A 13,198-nucleotide genomic window follows, 5' to 3' on the forward strand; every position below is an offset into this window, starting at 1 on the left:
ATTGCGATTTCTTAATGCATAGCATTTTGCGATTTCTTAAATGAGATTCCTTAATTTTCGCAATTAAGAAATCGCAAAATGTAACAATGATGCATGTGGCCGTGCATTCTCATTTTGCGATTCCTTAATTGCGAATCGCAAAATGAGAATGCCTTCACATTCATTCCTATGGGCCTCTAGGCCCATAGGAATCAATGGAAAGGGATTCCTTAATTGCGATTCGCAAATTGTGAATCGCAATTAAGGAAAATTAAGAAATCGCAAAAAAAATTGCTATTTCTTGATGCATAGCCGTTTGCGAATTCTTAATTGCGATTCCTTAATTTTTGCAATTAAGAATTCGCAAACGGGAACATTGATGCATGTAGCCATTAATGTTTTGACAGCAAACTGCAAATTCTAGGTGTAACTTTGATCAAACTGTTTTGATCAGTTAAATCTAGTATGTTTGGTACCAGCTGCCCAAAAAAGAATGTTACGGTTTAATTATTTATGTATGTACAAAACAATTTCATGAAAAAGTTACCAAGGCTTGAATGAGAGAAAAAAAGTCCTTACCACCGTGGGTGAAAAGCCTCGGCACTATAAATAATGTATTTAATGTATTTAATTTAGAAATAGTTCTACCAGATCTGGGCCAAAAATGTTTTTAACATGCCCCACAGGGACAGATTGTCCAATGCCGTTATTCCCAACTTCCCCCATCCCGCTGACTTATTATTAGGCGGTACAGTTGTGTGGTAACAGGCCTTGACTGTATTTTACTTCTCACTGTAGTTACAAGTCTATGGAAACAGAGGAACGCGTGCCGCTCAGCAAGGAGAATGTGCAGAGTGCTTGGGGTCAGGCTTCAAACCGCTGCCTGAGACTATGGTGTGAACTTAAAGAGGTAGGACAACAATCTTTTTTTATAGCAACATTCTAACTTTAACGTTAACAGGATTTTTCGTGTGTGCATACTTAATTCACAATTCATTGACAATAATATAGACCATTACCACATTGAACTTGCCGAACTAAATTGGCTATTTGTCCTTAATTTTAGATGTTATACCAAACACCAGTGGTACAATTTTGATTGTTCACTTTTTCAATATCGGAATTAAAGCCCCTGATCTGTAGGGTATACGAATGTCTCTACACAAGGCCTCACATAAGAAGCCATGTTCACAGCACTTTCCACAGTAATGAGCCAGGGGAGACGTATCAATTTAGTAAAACTATTAAAGGATCACGTTCCAGCAGTAGCAAAACCTTTTTTCTCTGGAACAGGCGTTATTGTCCAACACAATGGTACTAATACTTGTATGTGTAGCAGTGCTTAATTTGTTTAAAAAAAACAAGCTCCAGGGTTCTCATCAGGCGGCCGCTGCAGCTTGTACCATACACTGCCCCTGCTATACTAGATGATAGTAAGAATAAAACTATCACCCACACTCCTGTAAGAGTCACAATTCGGACTATTTTAAGCTCACAAAGCTATAATCATGGCTTGGGCAGCAGGTAATAGTAATTTTAGTGTATATTGACTTAAGAATTAAGTGTTGTTGTGGTCATCTCTGAATTGGCTAGAGAGCACCACCTTCTGGCAGACTGTAACAAGCTCCCATGTTGACAGTTAAGTGCTGGTGCTGAGCATCGGAAACCACCAGCTCAAATTAAGCACTGATGTGTAGGAAGGATGTGGGCATTGGACTACTGCCTTCTCTCTGTGAGTATCACATAAAGCAGCAGTCACAACATACCATGTTTTGTGGATCAATAGTGTGACCAGATGTATTTCTGTGTGTCAGGGAGAGACAAGCCTAATGTCTCATTTCGTGTAAAGATCTGCTGTTGTAAGAGACCCAGACCGTTGCGCTGACATCCCACATGCATGTCGAGCGTGAGTATGTGCAGTGTGTGTAGTAGTGGGATTCATGATGGATGCACGCATGACAAGGGCGAGGATGATGACCCCCTTCCTCAGAACGTGTAGTGTGCGGACTGTATTCTTGTGGTTGTCGGCAAAGTTTCATACACTGAAGTGAAGGAGCATATAGAAAGGGCTACCTTTAGAAATTCAATTAGAAACGTTAGCAAAGGGCTGCTGAGTTCTTCCCGAGCACTGCCATTTGGTAGTTTGCAGTTTCTGGTGTTCTGAGTGAGGACTGTTCTAGGCAATGCCTGCCCTCTTTCTGTCTCTGATAGTTCGTTTAGGAAGTCAGGTCACAGCCAGTTCCATAGATCTCACACTGCATTGTGTCCATGATTTAGATACCCTTGCTTGGAGCAGCCCCATTACTAGCTGCACTGAGAACCATCCCTTTGCACAATGCCTATGCCTGAGGAGCAGCATGAAAAGGATATTTGAAAGAGAAGACCCACATCTGTTCTGGTGCCTTAGACAGTGAAGCCACATATTTACTCTTGAGAATATGCCTAAAATTGGGATCCAAACCACCCCACTTAGTAGGAGTCCCAGGTTCTTGACCAAGAAAGGGACTACTCTACAGAGTACTGAGAGAGCTTGTGTGGGGCCCAGGCTGGCGACTGCCAGTATCCCAGAGGTAAGGGGACATTACCTGAAGACTGTATTTCTGCTGGAGGAGCGGAGGGTTTGCCTGAAGTGCCTAGAAGCCTGCTTACCTGCTGAGAAAGGGAAGGAGCATGCCTGGCCCTGCAGAAAAAGGCTGTCTGGGAGGAGGAGACCAGCATGTTTAAGGTTTGTAGACCCCAGAGAAAGCACACCATTCCATAGAGCGAAGCCTGGAGTGACCCATGCCATGAAGTGGTCCCACTATTTACTTTGTGAGATACACTAAGATTGTTACAGAGCAAGTACCACTGTGATGCCTGGGAGTCTGCAGAGGGCTGTAAAGACTGGTGCTACCGCTGCTAGTGTGAGAGAGAGTGAAGCTGCATTACCACCAAAGTTGGAAGCCTCCGTCATCACAGATGGTTCAGGCTGGAAGCCGTAACTGCTGAATCTGAACCCCTGTCTGCCAACGACCGGGAAAGACACCAAAGGCAGGGTTTGCAGGGTGAAACTGCATCCAGATTCTCATCCTGCCAGTGCTTAATTTAAGCCTGTGGATTCTGGTGCTTGGCACCAGGATGTCATTTTCAACACAGTGACAGTCTGCCACAAGATGGGGCTGTCTGGCCAATTTAGAGATGACCACAACAACATTTAATTGTTAATTCAATATACATTAAAAACGACTATTACCTGCCGCCCAAGCCATTCTTATAGCTTTGGGGGCTTGAAATAGTCCGAATTGTTCCACTTGTAGGAGTGTGATGGTTAGTATTTGTGTTGTTACTTTCATTGGCAACATAGCAGGGGCTATGTATGGTTCAAGAGGAAGTGGCCTCCTGACGAGAACCTTGCCACTTATTTTTTTTTTTTTAATTAAGCACTGCATCCTGACAATACTGTCCAGAGGCTGAGGTGGCATTGCAAACCCTCGGGAGTCATAATTGTGAAGGATGGAGCACAAAGCATTTCTGCTGCACTCTTTCACCTACATCGATACCAGTAATTTAAAGCGGGGCTTAGCCTGCACCTGGGATAGGAAAGAATCCAGCACAGACGAGCCTGCCAGAGGAGAAAAAGACATTGAACTAGTTGCATTTGACCTGTGAAAGAATTTGACACTATCTGAAGCTGTATTATGGTCTTAAGAAAATATGTAGAATCGATTTCTGCAGTGAGATTAAAAGTCTTTTCTTTTTACATAGACTATAAGCACTGGGCTAAATATCACATTATTGTGTTCCCCCCCACCTCCCATACTGTGTCCGTAAGTAGCTTTGGACTGCTTGCCCTCAGTGCACTGAGAGTTAGGTATGGGAAGGGTTAACCTTGGCCCAGTTTACAGAGAAACAGTAGGGTGGACTCCAGGGCAAACAACCTCATCTCCCATAGTTGAGGCTCGGTAGTTCCTGTCTGCCATGCGGGTCCAACAGCAGAGCATAACAGTGCCAGTTCCGTTTGGATCTGCATCATTCATAGACCGCACAATGGAATGATTCTTATGCAGGATGACATGAGGCCTAGCAGTGAATTTAGTATTGTAAGTGAGGTTGTGTATTGCTGAAGTTTATAGTGCTTGTCAGACAGAGTTCTGTGATTGTTGGACATTTGCCCTTTCTGGGGGGGTCACCCCATATTTATTTGTTTTTTTTGCTGAAGCCTATTTTTGCTCGCTAGTTTGCTAACCAGTGGTTAAGTGTTTGTGCTCCTCCTTTCAACATTGTAAAATTGGTATAGACCTGATTTGTTTATTGAATTTGGCTAAAGTCTCTAGTATATGGTACAAAGTGTACCCATGACCTGTAAATGAATTACGAACAGTGGACGTGAGCATTGATTGTACCATCCACTGTAGTGGCACTCTAAAGCATGTCTCCAGGTCAACCACTGTAACCTGCCTGTTCAGTTTTAAACTGCAAATTTGATCTGTCAAAATCACCCCTTTTTTACAGATCTAAAACTTCCTTTTAAATATTATTAAGTCTCTCCTAAGTAGGCTTTATCGCCTACAAGGCAGGCTGCATAGTATGTAAAAGTGAGACATGTAAAAGTTTAATGTTCCATGTGAGGAAATGTGGTTCATTTTATAGTGTGGTTGTGCGACCTCACTGTCTTTAAACTCACAGCCCTGTCTAGGGTACAGTCAGGCTCGTTTGTAAAACCTTAGCTTAACCCTTGATAGCTGTGGCTTCGAGCAGTCAGGATTTATTAAAGGAACAAGTGCAAAGCATTTAGAAGTACCAAAACAATTGAATAAGAAAGAAACGGTACACAAAAGAAATCGGACACCAATTTATAAAAAAGATCTTAATTTTACAAAGTTTTACACACCAAAACGAACAAAATCTACCCTAGTGTTCCAGAGATATAGATTTTTAAACCAATTGTAAATCACTGCTGTTCACTCAAATTGTTAACAAGCATTGGCAACTACCACCATTAGTGCTACTTTGGAAAATGTTAAAAACTTTCAAAAGAGTTGCGTTCAGGGGCTTTTACCCGCATTGAGTGACTAACTCCGACAGGCAGCAAATCAAGGGGGCTAGTAAGGTTTAACAGGACAGTTACCTTGCAGCCAAAGCAGTCTCCAGTTCAGTTACAGGCTGTATGGGCCAGCTCTCAAAGAATTCAATGGAGTGGTCCTGATTCAAGGGATACAGGATGCGGATCCAACAGGGTTGTCCTAGTGTCACCCCTGGTTCACAAACATGTTGGGGCAACTTTAGCCACAGAGGTCAATGTCCCTCGAAGTACAGTCAAAAACCAGTTCTCACTGGTCTACTGATTTCCAGTCGCAGCAAAACCAGTGGTTCACTTTAACTGTATCGGGGACCAAACTGCACTTCGATAACTCTCCCAGGTCTAGCAGACTTGGATGCAACTTATGAGCATTAAGGTTAGGTCTCCCGAGCTGCTCTTTGGCGGGTAGCAAACAACCAGTTGTGGTTACTAATTTTGCTAAGGCGGCTTCTTCAGCTTTCTGGCTCTGGAAGTTAGCCAACTGACTCTCATAGTTGAACTCTTCTGTCTGGGGCTTGGGGATGACTATTCCTCGAGCCAGGTATCAAGAGGTACAGTCCTTTCTTTGCTAGCCCAGAAGCAGCAGGTGCAGTCCAGTTTTTGGTGTAGCCCTTCTTCAGTCGTCTCTCCAGTGCAGACATGATCTGAGGTCTGGGTGCCACTTTAGTTCTCACAGCTTCCCCTTGGGGGATGCAGAGACTATTAGCCAGAGAGAGTGAGAGTGAGAGTGAGTGTGTGTGAGTGTGTGTGAGTGTGTGTGAGCGAGTGTGAGCGTGTCTGTCTGTCTGTCTGTCTGTCTGTCTGCCTGCCTGCCTGCCTGCCTGCCTTTCTTTCTTTCTTTCTTTCTTTCTTTCTTTCTTTTGGGCTCACACCTTGTGTCGCTTCAAGCCAGGGAGAGAGACCTTTTCCAACAGCAGGCCTCTATTGTTTCCTGTCCTGGGAGTCGGTCCCAGGAGGGCAGAAGGCTGTCTTGTGGCCAGCATCTGAGAATGGCCACTGAAAAACCTGGGCAACAGAGTGGAAACTTTCGAACGTCGCCTTTTACTCAAAAGTACATTAAATTTAACTAAGGCATCAAGTTGGGTTTAATGTAATGATTCTTTTGATATCTTGACGTACCAACTTTGGTAGTCCCATTTAGGAGTTGTCAGCATGTAATGTGTAAACTTGCCAATGGAGGTTCTAGTGATTCCACAGTAAAAATTACAATTTGGGGTCTTTACTGTAAGGACAGATAAAATGACATGCCCTACTTTTTAATATGCAGCACCCTGTCTGTGGGGCTCCACAGGCTTGCCTTAGGGGTAACTTATATATGTCAAAAAGGGTGGTCTGGACTTGGTAATTAGTTGAAATGGCAAAGTTGATTTAGCAGTTTTAAACTGCTCTACCAGTCTGCAGTGGTGGGCTAGGAGACATGCTTTACTTTGTCCCTCCCACAGTGGCATAATAAGGGCCACAGCCATGAGGGACAATTTAACTTGCAGGTCCTGTGTACCCCTGGTACCATATACCAGCAACTTATTTGTAAGTTAACTTATGCCTATTGTGTATGAGCCAATCAAATATACACTTTAAGGGCCAGAGCACTGCCACCGAGATCTGGTTATTAGGCCTCACTGAACTTTCACAGTCAAAGGAATCAGCCAAAATATTTTTTTTATTTTTTTTATAAACAATTATTTATTCAGCATATTTTGAGTTTAGTCCCTTACCACCCTTTGTCCCTCCCCAGCCCATGCCCCTCCCGCTTTTAAACATTTTTGGTCAAGAATTCCATTACAGCAGCATAAATATATACACTTATTTCACCAGATTTTGCTAAGTTATTGTAACATACAATGGAAGACATACTAGTACATAGTCATAGACGAGAGGGAAAGGAGAAAAAGAGTAAAGTAGTTAGATAATTAGATAAATAAATTATAAAAGTTAGAGATATTTATTCTCTATTTCCATACCTGCTCGTCCGTTCGCAAGTTATTAAGTCATGTTAATTTCACACGACTTAAATTAATTATTGCCTATCAATATTCATTATCTTGCAGCCAATTGATTAAGGGATGCCATATCTCGAGACCCTTTTTTTTTTCTATGTGTCCCCTTTCTCCTGTATATAGCTATTTCTAGGCTATAGCTAGCTAGCAGTCTTGATCGCCACTGTTGGAATAGTGGAGGTGTAGGATCCAGCCAACCGGTTGCTAGACAAATCCTAAAGATGGCCATAGATATGGATATCAGGCCCTGTGTTTCCCTGGATCTTAGACCTTGTTCTAGTCCCAACATAATTTCTGTTGTCGTGATAACGACTGGAATTTGAAAAATTTCAGAAAGAATACGTGCATGATCAGATGGATCAATACCGGGATTACACATTTGGGGGTATTTTTTTCACCATTGGCCATTAAATCTTTCGAGGAATTAAAATTGGAATTTGGGCTTGAACATAGGGATTTTTTTAAATACCTCCAAATCAGAGATTTCATAATAAAAAAAGGGGGAGGCAGGGCTGAGTTTCAGAAAGTTCCGATAATAGAAGCTATTATAGGTAAGATTCCTATCAAAATAGGAGATATTTATAAAACTGTAATCTCACTGCTACCAGATGATCTGGATAGACATAGTCTCAAATGGCAAAACAAATTAAATATCACTATAGACGGCGTACAATCAGCATTTCAATTCTCTCAAACATCACTAATATCCACGAAATTACAGGCTCAATATTATAAGACTTTCTTTCAACTATATTACACGCCATCTCAGATCGCCAAATGGAGTATGGGGAAAGGCACGAATTGTCCAAGATGTGCTACACATGCCGCCGATATAGTACACATATTTGCAATTCACTAACTATTATCAGATCAGAAATCTGTAAATTTCTTTCTGAAATTTTTCAAATTCCAGTCGTTATCACGACAACAGAAATTATGTTGGAGCCCAAAATATTTGAGAGTGATCATACAAAACGAGGCATTTCAGTACATTCCACATGTCCCTACCGTGAAAGTACCTAAAAGCTATTTTCACTGTGGCAAGACTAGCTCCTTCCATAGGAAAGCACACTGGATAACATTATAACACCTTTTAATTTAATGATAATTTCAGTTTAGGTAACATCTAGAAAAATAATTTAAGGACTCTCTTTAATAGTGAAAGAAATACAATTTAATGGTAAAGTTGAATGTTGTTGAACTATTGAAGAAAAGGTACAATAGAAATGTTACGTGTTCTCTGCCTAAAGCCTCTAAGGCCTTTCTGTGACTTATGACTGTGAACTGGCTACTGATGGCTCCCCAATTGGGAGGTGTGAAATTCTCCTAGGATATAGGCCTTGGGTGTGGGGAGCTATTGTCCTCATGAGGCCTGTGGACTGTCCCCAGCCCATTGGTGCACTTCAAAGAGGCTTCTCCTGTCACAGGCAAATGTTAGCTGCCACCCAGGCCGGCACCATTATTTTATCCCATCAGCCTGACCATACCCATCACAGTCAGCCTCTTGTTGACATCAGTGTCCAATCCTGCTGGACTGTCAAGAATTGCTTGACAGGTCAGCTTGGGTTTTATATATGAGAACAGAACAATTGATGGACAGAATGCTGAACAATGTCAAACATTCACCCCCAGTACAGAGATCAGGGACGAAATCCATTGTATTTTTGCTCAACACGCCATTCCAGTTTGCACCCAGCCATATGGAAATCAGTCTTGACCCTGTGCCCCATGGGAACAGTTCATCCCAAACTGCAAGACTAGGACCTACCTGGACCAGTAACAAGCATCCTAGGACCGGTTTTCAGGTATCACCCCTCATTAGCCAGGGAATCCTGAATCCAGTGGGCTGGTGAACACGGGACCCAAGTCTGGGCATACCCTTTCCACTTAGGACAACAAATGCAAAAAAGAACAACTGATGGAGGGAACGCTGAACAATGTCAAACATTTGTACTGAAACAGCTCTAATGTCGGTAACAGACGATCTTCGGTTGTACCAGGACAGAGGTTATTCTGTTGTCCTGGTGCTACTGGATTTATCGGCAGCGTTCGATACGATTTCCCACACCATCTTGATCGAACGACTGTCTGCGAGTGGAATCGGCGGAAGGGCACTGGACTGGATCAGAAGCTTTCTCTCCAATCGCACCCAATCTGTCATCATGGGTGACTTTAAATCGGAGGAAGTTAACATTTCCAAGGGGGTACCACAGGGCTCATGTTTGAGCCCAACGCTATTTAACACCTATGTGGCCCCCTTGGCAGGTGTTACTAGAGCTTTTGGCTTCTGTCCAGTGTCCTACGCAGACGACACGCAGCTGCTTTTCCCTTTTAAAACTCTTACCCCGGAAATTTTACAATCCTTTTCCGATGGGATGAAGGCAGTTGCAAGGTGGATGTCTTCCAACTTTTTACAATGCAATGTTGGAAAGACAGAGGTGATGCTCTTTGGTGAAGCCAGGATTCAATGGTCCCCTGAATGGTGGCCCTCTGATTTGGGGCCGGTCCCTGTGCCAAAAACAATAGTCAAGAACTTGGGCGTCAGACTGGAACCAGAGCTAACCATGAAGCAAAACGTTAACATCACTGTAGGTTCTTGCTTTCATGTGATTGGCCTTCTTCGTAAAATCTTCCCTTTCCTCCCTGACTCCCATAGGAAAACCCTTGTTCAGGCTCTGATCATCAGCCGGCTCGACTATTGTAACGGGCTCCTGGCAGGTGCAAGTGAGGAGGTTTTGGACCGTTTGCAGGTGGTGCAAAATACGGCAGCGAGGCTGGTGCTAAATGCACCCCCTAGATCTCCCTCCAGACCGTTACTTTATAAGCTCCACTGGTTGCCAATACGTCAACGAGTGAAGTTTAAGACTTGTTGTACCATCCACAAGGGCCTCAACCAATTGGGACCTGAGTACCTGGCGAACAAATTTATTCCTTATGTTCCCATCCGTGCCCTTAGATCCAGCGACCAACTGCTACTAAATGTTCCAAAAATCACTAAAACCAGGTTGGGTGGTAGAGCCTTATCTGTCGTGGGTCCCAAATTGTGGAACTCGCTTCCGTTGTCATTAAGGCAATGTAATGACCACCGTCAATTCAGAAAACATTTGAAAACGTTTCTGTTTGGTTCATTTTAATGTTTTCCTGCTCACAGTATTTTAACTATCTGCTCCTTTTTCAGTTCTGTACCGGCAGTTACAGCGCGGAGATACTCCCTTGGGAGTTTATTCATAGCGCTATATAAGCCCATAAATAAATAAATAAATAAATAAATTTGTCCCCAATACAAATATCTGGACCTAAAGTAATCGTTTTGTTTTTTACCACGCCATTCCAGTTTGAACCCAGCTGTATGCAAATAAGTCTTGACCCTGCTCTCCATGGAAACAGTCAAGCCCGAACAGCCAGGCGAGGTCCTCCCTGGACTGGAAACAAGAATTCCTTGGACCAGTTTCCTGGTGAGCATGGGACCCAAGTCTGGGCATACCCTTCCCACTTAGGTTGACAAATGTTAAAAAGAACATTTGATGGACGGAATGCTCTACAATGTCAAACATTCACCCCCAGAACAGAGATCTGAGGCCCATAGCCATTGTTTTGTGCTGACCATGCCATTCCAGTTCGGACCCCGCAAAATACAAATCAGACTTGACCCTGCTCCCCATGTGAACAGTCCAACCCAAATTGCCATGCCAGGCCCTCCCAGGACAGGAAACAAGCATCCTAGGACCGGTTTCGGTGTTTTACCCCCCATCAGCCAGGATAGCCCGAGTCCAGTTGCATGGTGTGCATTGGACCGATGTCTGGGCATACCCTTCCCACTTAGGATGACAAATGCAAAAAGAACAATAGATGGACGGAACGCTGAACAATGTCAAACGTTCACCCACAGTACAGAGATCTGGGCCTAAATACCTTATTTCTTTGCTCTCCATGCCTTTTCAGTCCAGCCATATGCAAAGCAGTCATGACCTTGCTCCCTACTGGGGGTGAGTGTTTGACACTGTTCAGCATTCTGTCCATCAGTTGTTCTTTTTGCATTTGTTAGCCCAAGTGGGACGGGAATGCCCAGAAGTGGGTCCTGTGTTTGGCATGCCAATGGATTCTCCATTATGTGATGTAAGGCATTAAGGAAGCTTACAAGCACCTGTATAATATTGGAATTCCGATTTGCTGTCTGGCATCATAGGGCCACTCATAACATTAATGACAGTTGTCATACTCCTGCTACCCCTCAAAAGCTCCTCCAAGTCTCATTCACAAGGGAACTGTCCATATTCATCCCCTGTACGTTTAAAGTCTGAAATCCATTGCACATTCATTTGAGTTGAACTGTAGGCTGCATTTAGGTACCATTGGTCACTAATGTCCACTTGTAGCCCGAAATCCAGAATATGCTCTGGCAGTTGGATGGATATCTTTAATGATGGAGAATGAATCAGTGAAAAGGTATTGGAACCTCAGTCATGGTCATTATTAACGCCATTGATGGGGTCATCAAAGACTCGGGGCACTTCTTGTTGACAGGCTAAACTGCCAATCGTACCATGCAGAGGATGAACATACTTCATCCACCCAAACAAAGAACAATGGATTAAAACTGGAGCATACTGAACAGAGTTTAGAGTGGACCATAATGTTAGTTCATTGATGAACTCACGTGGCACTGTTTGACTTAATTGAAATAGATGTATTTTAAAGTAACTGAAAAGCAATGATCTAAGTGTTATACAAAAACCTTAAATAAACTGCTGCTTTCTATATTTGTTCTGTGCTGTTTAGAGACACCCTTTACTAGTGGTATCAATGATATTACCGATAAGAGGTTGGCCAGTGCTACCAGTGATAGTCAATGTGATACAGCTAGTGTGACAGATGTACCTTTTGTTTTGTGACAACAAATTACCAGTTGTCCCCAATCACACTGCAAATCTGCCTCTTCAAAAGTATGTTGTCTGTGGTAGGTCCCAAGCCCTGCGCCCAGAGGTCTGGGTAAACAGAAGGTCGCTACGGTGTCACAAAGCACCCCAGACGAAAAGCATTCAGATGAGGTGTTGGCCCTGTTCAGATACGAAGCGATGGAGCCGGAGGATCTGGAGCTTCAAGAGGGGGATGTCGTACATGTATTGACCAAAGGTAAGAGCTGAACTTTAACTTGGACACATTAAATGATCGGAGGCTTAGTCCCATAACTTGTGCAAATTCTGCTAGTATATGCACTTTATCATGTAGGACAGAAGAAAATAAGACAAAGGAGTTAATGGGCATACCTTCAAAGGTGCGCTGCTTAAATAGATTGCATTTAGGATGAGATCTTTGATGGTCAGGTCAGCAACCAAAGGCATAAGATTACACATTTTCGCTGGATTTGTAATGGTGTTGGGATAAGTCCTCTGGTCAGATCACAGCAATACAGCATGCCTGCAAGAATTTGCCAAAGTCGGCAATGTCCATGCTGTGCAGCACAAAAGAAAAGGCAATGGCAGAGTAAATGTCTCAAAGCCAGACCTATTGGCTTTGCCTATGCTTGCTAGGTCTCAGTACGACATCCCTGGTATGGTCAATCTCCCCATACATGAAAAAGAAATATGACATTTGGCAAAAAATCCCATCAAATAATGAAGGCAACTAAACACTTAGTGAAAATACATTTGGAAACAGATGACCTCTTTTGCCAAAATAACAGCAGATAACATCTACTGTCACAATAAACATCTTTTTAAAAGGAGAATAAGGCTTTTTTGAAGTGTGCATTGTACAGTAAAACACTTACAAATGGCAAGAGGTTCAACAAGGACGACAAGGAAAAAATAAGATTAGTACCGTAATCACAGCGCCATCAGTGGAAGCGCACCAATCAAGCTGAAGCAATCAGTACTTGCTCCAGTCGAACATAGAGGAAGTGAAGCCAACACACGATGGCAAATTAGAAGACCGCAGATAAGAGAGACAACAAAGCTAACAAATGTTAAGCAATGGGCAGGCTGCAAGTCCTTTGTTGCACACAATATCTTTCACCAGCGAGATCGCACTCATTGCATGCGATGTCGCAGGCGAGACACAAAAACGAGGTAGGAGACGAAAGAGATAGTGTAGCTATTGGCCATACCTGGTGTAGAGAAGAAATTAGTTAATATCAGTTTTCAAATGAATGCCATGGTTAAGT

At 43.0% G+C, this 13,198-nt stretch overlaps 1 protein-coding gene across 2 annotated transcripts in view; it reads left to right on the top strand.

The window, feature by feature from the left end:
* NCF2 (neutrophil cytosolic factor 2) overlaps positions 1-13,198 on the top strand; it is a 97,233-nt gene that overhangs the window by 71,876 nt on the left and 12,159 nt on the right. For both annotated transcript variants that reach the window (XM_078643095.1, XM_078643105.1), the window contains exons 13-14: positions 778-889; positions 11,997-12,168. In XM_078643095.1, coding sequence (XP_078499221.1) covers positions 778-889; positions 11,997-12,168 — 284 coding nt within the window. The remainder of the gene's footprint in view (positions 1-777; positions 890-11,996; positions 12,169-13,198) is intronic.

The sequence above is a fragment of the Lissotriton helveticus genome, chromosome 1_1 (genome assembly GCF_964261635.1).
Source record: "Lissotriton helveticus chromosome 1_1, aLisHel1.1, whole genome shotgun sequence".
In the NCBI taxonomy this organism is placed as follows: Eukaryota; Metazoa; Chordata; class Amphibia; order Caudata; family Salamandridae; genus Lissotriton; species Lissotriton helveticus.